The sequence below is a fragment of the Hypanus sabinus genome, chromosome 6, assembly GCF_030144855.1.
Source record: "Hypanus sabinus isolate sHypSab1 chromosome 6, sHypSab1.hap1, whole genome shotgun sequence".
Taxonomy (NCBI): Eukaryota; Metazoa; Chordata; class Chondrichthyes; order Myliobatiformes; family Dasyatidae; genus Hypanus; species Hypanus sabinus.
Window position 1 is genome coordinate 7,886,508 of NC_082711.1, and position 16,876 is coordinate 7,903,383.

Below are 16,876 nucleotides of genomic sequence, written 5' to 3' on the forward strand. Positions count from 1 at the left end.
TGGTGTAAATTCAACACCATTGTTACTCTCCCCAGGACTGGTTAACCAACAAAAATCTCTCCAAGAGCAGGGTGTGTAATATTCCAGGAGGTCACAAAGAACTCCAGGGTAACATCCAAGGAGCTACAGGCCTCTCTTGCATTAGCTGATGTCAGTGTTCATTTGTCTACCATCAGGCAAACACTGAACAACAATGGTGTGCTTAGTAGGATTGCAAGGAGAAACCCACTACTCTCCAAGAAGAGCATTGCTGCCTTATGAAGTTTTCTGAATAAGCCAGAAGGCTATTGAAGAATGTTCTGTAGATGGATGAGTCCAAAATAGAACTTTTTGGCTTAAATGAGTAGTGTTACATTTGACAAACACAAGAGCCTTATCCCACCTGTGGAACATGGTGCTTGCAGTGTCGTGGTTTGGGCTTGCTGTGCTGCCTTAGGACCAGGACAGCTTGCCATCCTTGATGGAACTACACATTCTGAATTGTACCAGCAAATTCTACAGGAAAATGCCTGTGGACTAAAACTCAAGAGAAAGTGGGTCATACAGCAAGACAATGACACTAAACATTTAAGCTAAGTTGGTCCACCGAAGAATGGTTAAAGCAAAGGAAATTTCATGTTTTGGAATGTCCAAGTCAAAGTCCTGACTTAATCCTATGGAAACATTGTGGAAAGACCTGAAGTAAGCAGTTTACGCAAGGAAGCCCACTTACGTCCCAGAGTTGAAGCAGTTTTGTAAGGAGGAATAGCCTAAAATTCCTCCAGGCTGATGTGCAGAACTGATCAACAATTACCGGAAACGTGTGGTTAGAGTTATTGCTGTATAATTGGGTCATACCGGTTACTGAAAGCAAAGGTTCGCCTACCTTTTCCCCAACAAATGTGCAATATTGTATCATTTTTTGTGATATTTAATTGGGTTAATCTAGTTTTGGAACTTATGTGAGGCTCTGATCACATTTTAGGTTATATTTATGCAGAAATTGAGAAAATTTACGAACTTTCAAGTACCACTGTATATAGGTGAGCCGTAGAATTAGGGATGGGTGGATTGGAATGAAGGGAGAATGAAAATGGGCAGTGTAGGATTAGTGGAAATGAGTGCTTGATGTTCAGCTCAGACTTGATGGGCTGAAAGGCCATTTTCTGTGTTCTGTTCAGTCTGTGACCAAGGGACACAGATTTTAAACTTCGGGTGGCATGTCAGTGTAGTGGTTCATGTAACTTTTTTACAGTGCCAGTGACCCGAGTTCAATTCCACTGCTGCTTGTGAGGAGTTGGTGTGTCCTCCCTGTGGCTGTTTTAAGTTTCCTCCTCCCATATTTCCAAATTATGGGTTAGGGTTAGTAATTTTTGGGCATACTGTGGTGACACTTGTATGCTGGCCCCAGCACATCCTCGGAATGTGCTGGTCACTGACATAAACCAACTCATTTCACTCAATGTTTCGATGTACATGTGACAAATAATTTCTTTAATCTTTAAATTATAAGAGGAGCTGTTCTGGCACGGAAAGTGGTTAACACCCAAAGTATGTTGCCTGTGAGGTGGGTGGATTTGAATGACTTAACAGAATTGGTGGTGTTTCTAAATGAGAGCCAGAATGGACCTAATGGGATGAATGCCCCCTCCCCTAATGCAATAACAGTTTAGCCAAATGGTCCTGCACGGTTATCTTAAACACCTTGCTGTTCTTTACTTTTACGAAATAACTCCTTTGCGAGACAAGCCCAGTTAGTGCAGATCTCATCCCTCTGCCAGGGGAAGTCACCATCAGCATCTTGGGACGATGTGTAATTATTGTTCTTTAAAAGGAAATTTGACAGATTCATATGGTATTTCCAAAGTCAAAGTAAGTTTATTATCAAAGTACAATATGTTAATATAATAAATATTGAGATTAATTTTCTCGTGGGCATTTACAGGGAAACGTAGAAATACGATAGAATTTATGAAAATCTATACATAAACAGAAACTGACAATAAATGTGCAAAAGAAGACTGTAATAAATAAACAAACAGATGGTTAATTAATACTGAAAACATGAGTTGTAGAGTTCTTGAAAGTAGGTTGTGGAATCAGTTCAGAGTTGAGGTGAGTGGTGTCTTCCACACTAGCTCAGGAGCTTGATGTTGTGGTGTATTAACTGTTCCTGAACCTGGTTGTGCGGACCTAAGGCTCCTGAAGCTCCTGCACAATGGTGGTGGTCAGTATGAGTTATTTGCATCTTCTATATTGCGTTCTGTCTCAGTGCATTTTGTTTAACCTTCCATTTTGTTTTTAGTTTCAGAATAATCCGGAGCCTGACCTGGAGGTAGTGGTATGTTCAGGATATGGAAAGAATGGTGCACTCTCTGTTCTGCAGGTAATGGGCTGCACTCAGCCTCTTGATATCAGCTTAGACTCTGACAAGACTTTGCATGCAATGTGTAGACGCTGCAAACCTTATCTAACTGCATTTGTTGTCTTATAAACACAAGATATTCTGCATATGCTGATATTCTGCATACCTTGAATGATGTACACAAAATGTTGGAGGGACTCAGCAGGACAGGCAGCATCTATAAAGGGGAATGAACAATCGGCATTTTAGTCCGAGAACCTTCATCAGGACTGTTGGAAGTCTATAGGTTCTGTCTGTCCACAGTGAAGATGAGTCGATCAGGGCCAGGGAGTTTAAAGTGATTGAAATGGTTGAGAAGGAAGGGACTGAACCAAGGGGGACAAAACGGAATTGAGCTATACAGGCATGAGTTCACTGCGGCAGAAGCAAGCTAAAACAGTGGACCTACCTGGACAGTCAGGTTTGTGGATCTTGGGGAAAAGGTAGAAAAAAAGTAGTGCAGGATATGGGACACTACTCGGACTGTAATGTCAACAGTTTAGGCCCCTCCATAGATGTTGCCTGGCTTACTGAGTTCCTGGGTGTTATGAATACAGCTAGAATCAGCTCACCTTTCATTTCCTCCAAAACTCCTCAAAGCAAAGCTGCAGAACTCTTGACTTCTCCACTCTGATTTATCTCTCCTTTCTAACCTAAGAATTCTTGCTAATCAACAGCATCATTTGGGATCTATGTCTGAAAAAGACTATGCTGGCATTGGAGAGGGTCCAGAGGAGATTTACAAGAATGATCCTAGAAATAACACCATGGTAGTAACGCTGGTACAGCTCGGGGTGTTCTGGAGTTCAGAGTTCAACTCCAGTGTTGTTCTGTAAAGAGTCTCTGTACGTCATTGGTTTCCAACAGGGACAGTCTGTAGTGGAGTTTCATAGGTTAGTTTCCCATTGTAAATTGCCTGTGGTATGTATCTGAGAAGTTGAATCTGGTTAGGTTAAGAGGGAAGTTGTAGTGGAATTTCACTTGGACGAGTGTGAAGCGATGCATTTTGGGCTGGGCATGCACAATTAATGGCAGGCTGTAGGGTGTTGTAGAACACCCTTGGAGATATAAATGCATTGCTCCCTGGAAAGACCATTAAACATAGGAGCAGAATTGGGTATTTTAGCCCATCACGTCTGCTCATCCGTTCCATCATATCTGATTTATTATCCCTCTCAACCCCATCTCCTGCCTCTTCCTTGTAACCTTTGATGCCCTGACTGATCAAGAACCTATCAACCTCCTCTTTAAATATACCCAATGACTCGGCTTCCACAGCTATCTTTAACAATGAGTTCCACAGATTCACCTCCCAATGGCTAAAGAAATTCCTTCCCATCTCCGTCCTTCTATTCTGAGGCTGTGCCCGCTGGTCTTAGGCTCCCCATTATGGAAGACATCCACTCTAAATAGGCCTTTTCATGATTTGCTAAGTTTCGATGAGACATTCCTTCTCTCCCCCTTTTAAACTCTCCCCTCGTTCTTCTGAAAGTGGCAACTTTGGTAGACAGGGTGACAAAGAAGATGTATGGCTCATCAATCAGGGCACTGAGTACAGTAGTTGGGGGCATTATGTTAATGTTGATGAGACTGCCCTTGGACTATTGTGCACAGTTTAGTTCAACCAGCTATAGAAAGGATTGGAAGTGATTAATCTAGAGAGGATGCAGAAAAGGTTGACGGGTTTTGCAGAAACAATAAGGAGAGACTGGGACTGTTTCCCCCAGAGTGAAAGGCTGTGAGGTGACAGTAGAGGCATAGAAAATCACAAGGGATTTAAAAAATGTGAATGGTCATAGTCTTTTCTCCAGTGTAGAGGAGTTCTAAAACTACAGGCCATAGATCTAAGACGAGAGGAGAACAATTTAAAGAGCAAGTTTTCTCCACACTGAGGGTGGTGAGTATATGGAACAAGCTGCCAATGGAAGTGGTAGAGATGGATACAATTCCAATGTCGTGGGGAAGATGCTTGAGTCCATTATTAAGGACGAAATAGTGGCACATCTTGATGGCAGAAATAGGATTAGGCCGAGCCAGCATGGATTTACCAAGGGCAAATCATGCTTGACTAATCTGTTGGAGTTTTTTGAGGGTGTAACAAGGATGTTAGATGAGGGTAAGCCAGTGGATGTTGTGTACCTAGATTTTCAGAAGGCATTCGATAAGGTGCCACATAGGAGATTGGTGAGTAAAATCAGAGCTCATGGCATTGGGGGCAGGGTTTCAACATGGATAGAAAACTGGTTGGCAGATAGAAAGCAAAGGGTAGCAGTGAATGGGTGTTTCTCGGACTGGCTGGAGGTGACTAGTGGGGTACCACAGGGCTCTGTATTGGGACCACAGCTCTTTACGATTTATGTCAATGATTTAGATGAGGGCATTGAAAACTATATCAGCAAGTTTGCTGACGATACTAAACTGGGTGGCAGTGTGACATGCGAAGAGGACGTTAGGAGAATACAGGGAGACTTGGATAGGCTGGGTGAGTGGGCAGATACTTGGCAGATGTCATTCAATGTGAATAAATGTGAAGTTATCCACTTTGGAAGCAGGAACAAGAGGGCAGAGTATTGTCTGAATGGTGTAGAGTTAGGTAAGGGAGAAATGGAAAGAGACCTAGGAGTCCTAGTTCACCAGTCAATGAAGGTGAATGAGCAAGTGCAACAGGCAGTGAAGAGGGCAAATGGAATGTTGGCCTTTGTTACAAGAGGAATTGAGTACAAGAGCAAGGATGTCCTTTTGCATTTGTACAAGGCCCTGGTGAGACCACACCTGGAATATTGTGTACAGTTTTGGTCTCCAGGTTTAAGGAAGGACATTCTGGCAATTGAGGAAGTGCAGCGTAGATTCACTAGGTTGATTCCTGGGATGGCAGGGCTGTCTTATGCAGAGAGATTGGGCTTGTACACACTGGAATTGAGGAGATTGAGAGGGGATCTGATTGAAACATTTAGGATAATTAAAGGATTTGATAGAATTGAGGCAGGAAATATGTTCCAGATGTTGGGAGAGTCCAGTACCAGAGGGCATGGATTGAGAATAAGAGGTCAGTTATTTAAAACAGAGTTGAGGAAGAGCTTCTTCTCCCAGTGAGTTGTGGAGGTGTGGAATGCACTGCCTCGGAAGACGGTGGAGGCCAATTCTCTGGATGCTTTCAAGAAGGAGCTAGATAGATATCTGATGGATAGGGGAATCAAGGGATATGGGGACAAGGCAGGGACTGGGTATTGATAGTGAATGATCAGCCATGATCTCAGAATGGCGGTGCAGACTCGAGGGGCCGAATGGTCTACTTCTGCACCTATTGTCTATTGTTTAGAGGAATTTGGACAAGTACATGGATAGAAAAGGTTTATGGTTTACAAGCTTAGCATTCAGTGTAGGTCACAAGCAACTCTCCAAATTTCTACAGATTCTAACTAGTTGCCTCACTGTGTGATATGGAGGGGCCACTGTGCAGGATTGGAAAAAGCTGCAGAGAGTTGTAAACTCAGCCAGCTTCAGCAGGGGTACTCGCCTCCTCAGTATCAGGGACATTTTCAAAAGGTGATTCCTCAAAAAGGAGTCATCCATCGTTAAGGATCCCCGTCAGCTAGGACGTGCCCTCTTCTTGTTACTGCCATCAAGGTGGTGGTACAGGAGCAAGAAGACACACACTCAACATTTCAGGAACAGCTTTTTCCCCTCTGCCATCAGATTTCTGAATGGATAATGAATCCATGAGCATTACCTCACTATTCTTATTTTTTTTACTCTCTTCTTGCACTACTTATTTAATTTATTTTTTATCATATATGGTGAATTCTGGTAAATTGGGGCAGCTGCTTATTTGGGACAACTGTTAAGAACAAAAACTCATTGAGAAAATAGATGAGATTCCCTTTGTTTATTTGGGACACTGTGCCACTTAATTGCAGGCAGGAGACTGTTGTCGAACAGTTTCTAACTAGCATCAGTTGCGTGCACTTGTGTGGCCATAACACACTACCTGTGCTTAGAGTGAACAGTCTTGAAATAGCAACGCTTGTGTGTGCTTCTGTTTAAAAGGCAGTGATTTTTGTCACTGATAGTTGGTGAGAAATAAGCAGATAGACAATTCAGAACAGTCTTGTTCACTGTATTTTCAAGCATTTGGACTTGTAGATGCAGAAACAGACGGGAGTGAGAATGAAATGATTTCACTACTTTAGCCAGTTAGGGCTACGAAGAATTTGAAGGTGTAAGCGATCATCTTGAATGTTACAATGAAAATGAAGATTTGGAGGATGCAATTATCAAAACTTGTATGAAGGTAGTTCATTGTCTGCACTGATTTTATTCATTTGAATGGCATCCGTTAGTCTCGAGAGACCATGGATCTGCGCCTAGAAAGTTTTGCTTCAGCCTCTCCAGGGTGCAGGCCTGGGCAAGGTTGTATGGAAGACCAGCAGTTGCCCAAGCAGCAAGTCTCCCCTCTCCACGACACCAACGTTGTCCAAGGGAAGGGCAAGGGTCGATGCAACTTGGCTCTGGTGACGTCAAGGGAGTTGCCAGAATGAGGTTGAAGGCAACATCGGACTGCCTTAGGGACTCCAGCTCCGGATTTGTCCTCAGGGTTTACTCCCAAAGCCTTTCCCATAGGTGGGTATGGCCGCAAGGTTTTAAATCAGAGTTTTCCCTCTCTTAGATGGACTGCCTTCCCAGGCTGATGAGCTCCACCTACCGGAAGCACTGGTTTTAAAGTGCCAGGACTCACCTTTGCCCCTTCTCCTGTCAGTAGGAACTGTTCTGCTGGGCTTAGAGGCTAAGCCACACGAGAAGGCCAGGAGTTGACTTGGTTGTCAGAGGCTATTTCAGGCGCACGACGTGAGGAGCTTGTCCCCACTACCACTCCTCGGCTTGACAACCTTGGAAACTTTTATTCATTTACAGTCAATCAAAAGAACAAGGCAGCATATACTCACATTTCACCTGCGGCACCAAGGAGCTGTTTGCATGCGACAGCGGGCACACCTGGTTACCTGCTCTGACACGAGAAATAAACTGTGGACCTTGTATGCTGGTGGATTACCTGTCCTAATATGCAAAATCATCTCCAGCGGACTGGTTGGATGAGATCTGATGACTGGGAAGATGGTTCTGTTACAATCTGAAGAGTGAGGGGCATGACGAGGCACAGAAGATGTCATGGTCACCCACTGCAACCAAGGAAGGCCTAATTGTGACAGCTGTTCGTACCACTGGACCTGGATTTCTGAGGTCGGGAGCACAACTGCCCCATGCAGCAGCTTCCACATTTAAAAACTCTCCTGCCCAGGTTCCCTGTCATTGTTGGATATGACAGCCAACCACTAAAACAACTGTTAGGAACTATTACAGTTTTATAGTACTGTGGTAGTGTTGATAGTGTTCTAATTTACTTTTTCATTTATATACATAATTTGTTACTCAGTTAAACATTGGTTTGTCTTTTTTCTACCTTTTAACTATTGCCATGAAACTCCAGCTAATTGGGGCAGCAGTCTGATTGGGCCAAAATGTACTGGTCCTGATGAGCTAGGATCCACTCTATATATTTCTTATTGTAATTTCTAGATTTAAAAAAATATATATATATTGCATTGTAGTGTTGCCACAAAATAAATTTCACAACATTCGTCAGTGATATTAAACCTGATTGTGATTCTGAAATGGGACTCTTGTCAAGTAAGCAGTTTGCTGGCATGGACTGAAGAGCTTGTTTCTGTGCTGCATAACTCTTGACTTGGTTATCAGTTTGCACCCAGCTACTATCTGCTTTAGTGAGACATTACTCTTGCAGATTTTAGTGCCAGTGGTGCTAAATTAACTCTTGGGATTACCAGGACTTTTCCAGAGATCATTGGTAAAGTCTGTAAACACCCAAGGATAGTTCTGTTATTTAACTGACTCTTTGACAAGTAGCACAATTCTTCAAGTAACCTTTTATCTTTAGCATTGAGCTGTGGAAGACAACATTATACTTGTTATGAGTAATGGTTTTTATCCATGTCTCAGTTAAAAGATGAAAGATTAGCTTTATTTGTCACATATACATAGAAACACAGTGAAATTAATTATTTGTGTCAAAGATCAATATAGTCCAAGGATGAGCTGGTCAGCTAGCAAGTGTCTCCATGCTTCTAGCACCGACATGCCCACAACTTACTAACCCGTATGTCTTTGTACTGTGGGAGGGAACCCATGCAGTCAGAGGATGAACATACAAACCTTTTACAGACTATGGCAGGAATTGAGTCCCGACTGCTGGCGATATGATACTGTCCCATCCATAACTATAAGACTTCATTTTCCTAATGCTGCCTTAACCATCCTTACCTAATCCAGTTTCTATAAACTTAAGACATCCAAAGCTCCTTTGCAAAGACTGTCATTCCCGTTCTCACTGATGTGGTTTCCTGTCAAGCTATGTTTTTGATATTAAAATGCTCAGTTTTATTGTATATCCCTTCTGGTTTAACCTGCTGCTGCTGGCCACCATCTCCTCCAGGCCGATGACTCATCAAAGTGAAAGTAAAATTTATTATCGCACACTACGTTAACATATCCTACCTTGAGATTCACTTTCTTGCAGGCATTTACAGAAAAATAAAGTGACGCACTAGAATTTATGACAAACTATTCATAAAGGTTAAAAATCTATGTGCAAGGGAAGACAATTTATGCAGTTTAAAACATAACTGAGAACCTGAGTTGGTAAGTCCTGGAAAGAGGGATGTGGAATCAGTTCAGTGTTGTAGGTAAAGATATCCATGCTGGTTCAGGAGCTGATGGTTGAAGGGTAATAACTGTTCCTCAACCTGGTGGTGTGGGAAGTAAGGCTACGGAGCTCCTGCTAAATGGAAACAGCCGTAGTGAGAAGAGAGCATGACCTGGATGGTGGGGTCTCTTCATGCTATTACAGTACTTCTATCCCGTAGACACTTTGCCTTCTCCGATTTGAGTTGCTGCGACTATGCCATGCCTTCTACGAAGAATCTAAACATTGGTTTTGCTTTGGGTCAGCAGATAATGCAAGGTGGCAAAGCATTTGTCATTCCAAAGAAATTTGTTTGTGACTGATCTCTGGATCAATTTATTCCACTTCCTCATGGAATGCTCCAGAGTAGCATTCCCTTAAATGGATATTTTAAGTGCTTAAATCCCCTTAAAAATGTTTGTCCCATACAATAGTGAGGCTTGCCAGAGTGCGTGCAATGGTGATTGTTCCGAAAGGTGAGCTAACCAGATAACCCTGTGCTTTGTCTTCAAACAGCGAAGTATCCGAGCCCAGGTGGTGACAACCTTTGAACTTCCTGGTTGCCACGACATGTGGACGGTGATTGCTTCCGATAAGAAGGATGAGGTGAATACAAAGGTATGCAATAAGATAGTTAGGAGTTTCTGTTAAGTTTTATGTTTTAACCAGTTATTTAAACCTAATCTCCCAGCACAGTATATTGCACATCACATAGAGTATTGTATTCAATTCTAGAACTTAGAAGATAAAACATTACAGCACAGTACAGACCCTTTAGCCCACAATGTTATGTTGACCTTTTAACCTACTCTAAGGTCAATCTAACTCTTCCAACTCTTCCATTCTTCTATCATCCACGTATAGGAGTTTCTTGAATTTCCTTAATATAGCTGCTTCTGACATCACCTTCTATGCTTTCCTCTAATCACCATAAAACTGGGTCCCTTAAAATTATGAGTTCTGCTTGCCTAATTGGTGGAAGGATGTGGACACTTTGAGAGGGAGCAGAGGAGTTTTACCAGGGGTCTTCCTGGATTCGAGAGAAGATCTTGTGAGGATAGGTTGAAAGAGCTATGACTTTTCTGTTTGGAGAGAAGGGGGTTGGGAGATGATTTGATAAAGGTATACAAGTTTGGGTGGCAGCGTGGAGATACTACTTTACGAAAGGAAGTGTAAGGAGCTCCTTCCCTCTGCTGGTCTGCAGGTCACCCTTGAGCAAGGTGTAGCAGCTGTCTAGCCCCCTCCCCATGCCCGCAACCCCAAACAGGGTCACATGAAGCCATGGGAGCAGGTGGTGGATGGTCGTACGAGCAGCTGGTGCACATCACAAGTTCTGGTTATGCAACCACTGATGCCAGGCAGAAAATCTCTGAAGAATATTGATAATGGCTGGGGTCACCCATCCTGTAAAATCAATGCCCAGGAAAAGGCAATGACAAACTATTTCTGTAAAAAATTTGTCAAGAACAATCATGGTCATAGAGCATGATCACCCGTGTCAATACAACAGGGCACTTAATGAATGAATGTAAGAAGCGTAGATTGAGTGGACAGCCGAAGACTCCTTTCAAGGTGGAAAGAGCTAATTAATACTGGGGCATAATTTCAAGGTGACAGGAGAGATTGTGGGAATCTTTTGTTTGTGGTACCTTTCAATTCCTCAGTATGCCCCCTAAAAACTTAGTTTTGAAATATATTCCACCTGAGCCTCAATGAGGTGCTAAAAGACCAGGGAATAGCTACCCTTCCTTTGTATAAGAAGGCAGTAGGAATAATCCAGGAAATTATAGGTCAGTGGTAGAAGGAAAACTTTGATCTCAAACCTCCACTGCCTTGCGGCTATACCCAGTCATGGAGAAGGCTTCGAGAATAAATTCTGAGGAAAATTCTGGAGCTGGAATCCCAAAGGCAGTCCTACATTGAGTGCAAAGTTGACTGGCAACTCCTGTGATGCTGCTGGTGCCAAACTGTATCAGTCTCTGTTATTCTTTTGGATTTATCAGCTGCATGGAGAAGGGGAGCCTGCTACAAGGGCAACAGCTTGCTCTCCATATCATACTGGCCTGACATGCATATACAAAGACAGCTAGATTGACCCTGACCAACAGAGTAGAAAGCATCAACCAATTCTCCTTTGTCTATCCTGCTTGTTATTTTTTCAAAGGGTTCCAAAAGATTTGTTAGGCAAGATTCTGATATCGCTATTGTGGCCTGAGAGTGGGAAGGGGGCAGGGAGAGGGAATCATGGTTGGGAAAAGGGGGAAGGGAGAGGGTAGGGAGCAGGAAGCACCAGGGAGATATTCTGTAATGAGCAATAAACCAATTGTTTAGAATCAAATGACCTTACCTGGTGTCTCAGGGCTGGGTCTATTTGAACCCATGTTTCCCTTCCCACCCTTGCACTCCCTCTCTGCAGCCTGTCTCACAGCGCTCCACACTTACCATCCCAACCACCTTTGCTCCCACCAGATTGAGAAACTTGCTATCCTCTCCACGTTGACAAATACAGTACAAACTGGATATTTTCATTCAAATAATCCTCCTACAATGCTTTACAATAGATAGTCAAAACTGCCCAATGCATTACCGGCATGTAAACAGAAAGGTGCTGAAAACATCACAAAGGATCTCATCTACCCTGCTCAAGGACTGTTTGTCCCACTTCTGTCAGGGAGGAGGCTACGTAGCATTCACGCCAGGACCACCAGGCTCAAAAACAGTTACTTTCCTCAAGGCTGATCAACGCTAACCCACCCCTCCATACCCCCAAACACCACTATTTTATAATTTCCTGTCACAGTCATCTTGTGTACAGACACTCTTGTGCCTAGTCTCACTTCATGGACATACAATCAATCTGTGCATATAAACTGTCTTATTATTTATATTTATTGTGTTTTATTATTATGTTCTTTATCTTTTTTTGTGCTGGACTGGGTAGGAGTAACAGTCTTGTTTTGCTTAACACTTATGTACTAGAAATGACGTTAACCAATCTTGAATCTTAATAGCAACTCTTTAACAGGCAGGGAATAGAGGGGTATAGACCACGCGCAGGTAGATGAGATTAGTTCTATTTGGAATTGTGGTCAGCATAGAGATAGTGGGCCAAAGGGCCTTTCCTGTGCTGTACTGTTCTATGTTAACCTGTTCAATTATTGGTTGGGTAATTGTTAGAAGGATCGTACTTTATATGAAACTTGTTGTTTCTGTCTGAGCATTTCATTTCTTGATCCCCATCTTGGTATTCTTTGCTTAGGATCAATCAGGAGATGGAGAGAAGGCAGAGAAGGAATCTAAAGATGTCACCCCAGAGGAAGACGTGAAGAAACATGGTTTCCTTATTTTAAGTCGTGAGGACTCAACAATGGTAGGCAGTGCTTTCTGAATAATCACCATTGTACCTTCCTCTCTTGGAGTGATATAAGAATAACATTTAATTTCTGATACATTTGGATTTCCATGAATAATCTATAAAAGATGCTTTTGCATTCAATTCTAGCAGCTGACGTGCTTTATTATTCCTTAGGAACCAAGTATCTTTTTTTTGTGTGTAGTATATTTCACAGAATCAGTTTGACCCATAATATTTTAAGTTAATGGAGTTATTTTTAAGTGTTATCAATGTTATAAAGCAGGAAACATCATTACTAATTACAGCACACTCCGAGAATTGGTAAGGTCATGTGTGAGACCATAGGACAAAGGAGAAAATTAGGACATTCTGCCCATTGTGTCTGCTCTATTATTCGATGAATGGAGAGGGGCTAATCCATATTGACATCAATGGATCTGAGGTTGAGAGGGTGAACAGCTTCAAGTTCCTTGGCATCTACATCACCGAGGACCTCACGTGGTTTATACAGGCCAGCTGTGTGGTGGAAAAGGCACATCGCCTCTTTCACCTCAGATGGTTGAGGAAGTTTGGTATGGACCCCCAAATCTTAAGAACTTTCTACAGGGGCACGATTGAGAGCATCCTGACTGGCTGCATCACTGCCTGATATGGGAACTGTACCTCCCTCAATCATAGGACTCTGCAGAGAGTGGTGTGGATAGCCCAGCACATCTGTAGTTGTGAACTTCTCATGTTCGGGACTTTTACAAGGACAGGTGTGTAACAAGGTCCCATAGATCATTGGGGACCCAAGTCATCCCAACCACAATCTATTCCAACTGCTACCATCTGGGAAACGGTACCACAGCATAAAAGCCAGGACCAACAGGCTCTGGGACAGCTTCTTCCAGCAGGCCATCAGACTGATGAACTCACGCCGATTTGAGTGTACTCTATACTACATTTACTGTTCTATTTATTATAAATTGTAAATTACTATGATTGCACATGGCACATTTAGATAGAGACATAACATAAAGTATTTTACTCCTCATGTATGTGAGGATGTAAGAAACAAAGTCAATTCAACTCATGACTGCTATAGTTTCCTTCTCAACCCTATTCTCCTGCCTTCCCATAACCTTTGTCTTATTAATCAAGAACCCATCAACTTTCACTTTAAATACACGCATTGACTTGGCCTCTCTGGCCATCTGTGACAATGAATTTGCACAGGTTCACCACACTCTGGCTGAAGAAATTCCTCATCTCTTGTAAAGGGGCATCACTGTATTCTGAAGCGTGCCCTTTCGTCCTAGACTCACTCACTAGAGGAAGCATTCTCACCACATCCATTCATATCTATCTAACACTAGCTGGTCTGTCTGTTTGTCTCTCCTAATGGCAGATCCTGCAGACGGGCCAGGAGATCATGGAGCTGGATGCCAGTGGTTTTGCCACTCAAGGTCCCACCATTTTTGCAGGCAACATCGGAGACAATAAATACATTGTACAGGTTTCGCCATTGGGAATCCGGTTATTGGAGGGCGGTAAGTAATTACACCCAGTGGATGCAGCCCAATAGATACACCCAGTCCTCGTATTGGCTTGTCTTACCACAGATTCAATCTGTTTACGTTCTTAGTTCCAGTCACACTTAAATCTTAAAAAAAAACTATTGTACCAACAGTCTGCACTGGGGTACAGGGAACATGCTGCCTGGTGAGCCGGTGGAAGCAGGTACAAAGTGACGTTTAAGAGGCATTTGGACAGGCACATGAATGTGCAGAGGACGGAGGGATATGGATTGAAGGCAAACAGATTTAGTTTGGCATCATGGTTGGCACAGACAGTGTTATCTGAAAGGCCTGTTCCTGTGCTGTACTGCCCTTTGTTCAATTCCAATGTTTGCTGCTTCTGAATAACTCTTCCTTTCCTGTCAGTGAACCAGCTGCACTTCATTCCTGTGGATCTGGGCTCGCCAATAATGCACTGCGCAGTGTGTGATCCCTACGTGGTGATCATGAGTGGGGAAGGCCAGGTCACCATGTTTGTTCTGAAGCGTGACACGTATGGAGGAAACACCCACAGACTGACCATGCAGAAACCACAGATACATATGGTAAGCATTCCAGCATAACACGAGGCTAAGGAGCAAATTCCCTGGTCATGTGCAAAGCATCGTGCCTTTTCCGATCACAACTTGAGGAAACGAGGGTGCTCTCGCTAACATTAACAAACTTACAGTTGGAAACAGATCAGAATAAGTTTGACTGTTTCCAACTTGTACGACATGAAATTTGTTGTTTTGTGTTAGCAATACTGTGCAAAACAAAATTACTTTAAATTACAAAATTGTACAAAAAAAAACAAGGTAAGTGCAAATAAAAACAGGAATAATGAGATATTCAGAGAGCAATGCAGCAATTAAGAGGGTCCTTGAAGAAGCAGAATGAAGGTTTTTTTTATCATGAAATTTGTTCAGTGGCAGCAGTTTCGTGCAAAGATGTAAAATAATTATAAATTACAAAATAAAAAAATAGTGCAAAATAAAGGGAATAACTGGGTCGTGTTCACGGACAATTCAGAAGTCTGATGGGAGAGGGGAAGAAGCTATTTCTGAATTGTTGAGTATGGGTCTTCAGGCTTCTGTACCTCCTTCCTGATGGTAGTAATGAGAAAAGTGGATGGGGTCTGGGATGGTGAGGGTCCTTAATGTTAGATGCCCCCGCCTTGAAACACCACCTCTTGAAAAGGTCCTCGATGGTGGGAAGGCTGACTCTGCAGCCTCGTGATCCTATCCATTAGAGCCTTCTTACCAAGCGTTCGTGCAACAAATCAGAGTGTTCTCCACCATACGCCTATTGAAAGTACATTTATTATTAGAATATGTGTACCTTATACAACCTGAAGATTTATCTTCTTATAAGCAGACACAAAACAAGTAAACACAATAGAGTTCACAAAAGAAATCCCTACACAGCAAAGACTGATTCAAAAATAAGACTGCCAAGCACTCAATGTGCAAAGAAAAACGAATGGTGAAACAATTAAAAAAAGTAATAATACACAGACCATAAACCGCAGAGTCTGCGAAGATGAGTCCACGGCATGGAAGCAGATCAGCGCTGAAGCCAGTGAACCTGGTCCTGAAGCTCCCTTGGTCTCAACATCTTAATTTTTTAATCTGGCTTGGTACTTAAATCAGCTAAACACGGTGACATAGCAAATGTCCTCACACTCTGACAAAATAGACTGATGTCGTGCCTTTGTGGATCACTATATCAATATAGTGGACATAGGACTGAAGCTGCTTCCCCATTTGGCCCACTGAGTCTGTACTGTCTCTCCACCACCTATTCGCATTAATTCAGTGTGACTCCTAATTTTATTCTCTCCAAGTTCTCCACGGATTTTATTGATGTACCATAGAATAAATAATAATATTAACTTATTTATTCAATGATGTAGTTTGAAGTGCTTTACATTGGAATAAAGAGCAAACATGAAAATATATAATAATGAAAATAAACATGGAAGTAACTGACATCTTTGTCTTTTAAAAGCAAGGTTAAATAAATAGGTTTTGAGCTGGTGCTTGAAGTTGCATCCCGTATAGTTTTAGGTTCTGAAGTCTACAGTTTAGGAGCATAGTTCAAAAATGCTGATCTGCAGATTATCTTTGAGGGAAATTATTTCAACTTAACAGACCAGTGGAAGAAGACCCAAGAGCTGAACAGGATTAAAAAACATTCAATCTGGATGCATAACAGCTTGGATTAGTAGGTTAATTGGTCCCATGGGTGTAATTGGGTGGCAGCGGCTCATTGGTCTGGAAGGGCCTGTTGTATCTCTAAATATTTTTTAAAAGGAGGACATGCTTAAGATTCTGCAGAGGGGCTTTTGGACAGTGGGAGATGTTTATTTTACTGACCTGGAACTACTTGCTTGTAGGGATGATGGAAACATTCAAGGAGAGCTTGAAGTGAATTGGACAGGTGCTTGGAGAAAGGGGATGGAACTGGGAATGGCATGAATAACCATTTTGTGCCGTAACAGGCCTGTGTACAGTTTATGCTCCAATGGGCCTTTTCTTGCATTGAGGGAACAGTGAAGTTAGTGTTTCTATGGTCTTCTGTTTAGAGGTATGGTGTGGACCAGTCCTAGCTCACTGAGCCACATTTCCCGGTAACCCATCGATTTAACCCTAGCCTGATCACAGGATAATTTACAATGGTATGTCTTTGGACTGTGGAAGGAAACCGGAGCATTCAGAGGAAACACACAGGAAGGGACATACAAACTTGTTTATAGAAAACTCTGATGCCCCGAGCTGTAATAGTGCCTTGCTAACAGTTACGATACCGTGACCTAGTGATCTCCTGATTCTGTGCTCTAC

The 16,876-nt window shown here is 42.5% G+C and overlaps 1 protein-coding gene across 1 annotated transcript in view; it reads left to right on the top strand.

Moving 5' to 3' along the window:
- cpsf1 (cleavage and polyadenylation specific factor 1) overlaps window positions 1-16,876 on the top strand; it is a 151,079-nt gene that overhangs the window by 76,652 nt on the left and 57,551 nt on the right. Inside the window, exons 16-20 of the mRNA XM_059971633.1 lie at window positions 2,285-2,365; window positions 9,657-9,758; window positions 12,400-12,510; window positions 13,886-14,027; window positions 14,421-14,599. Of these exons, the coding sequence (XP_059827616.1) occupies window positions 2,285-2,365; window positions 9,657-9,758; window positions 12,400-12,510; window positions 13,886-14,027; window positions 14,421-14,599 (615 nt within the window). The remainder of the gene's footprint in view (window positions 1-2,284; window positions 2,366-9,656; window positions 9,759-12,399; window positions 12,511-13,885; window positions 14,028-14,420; window positions 14,600-16,876) is intronic.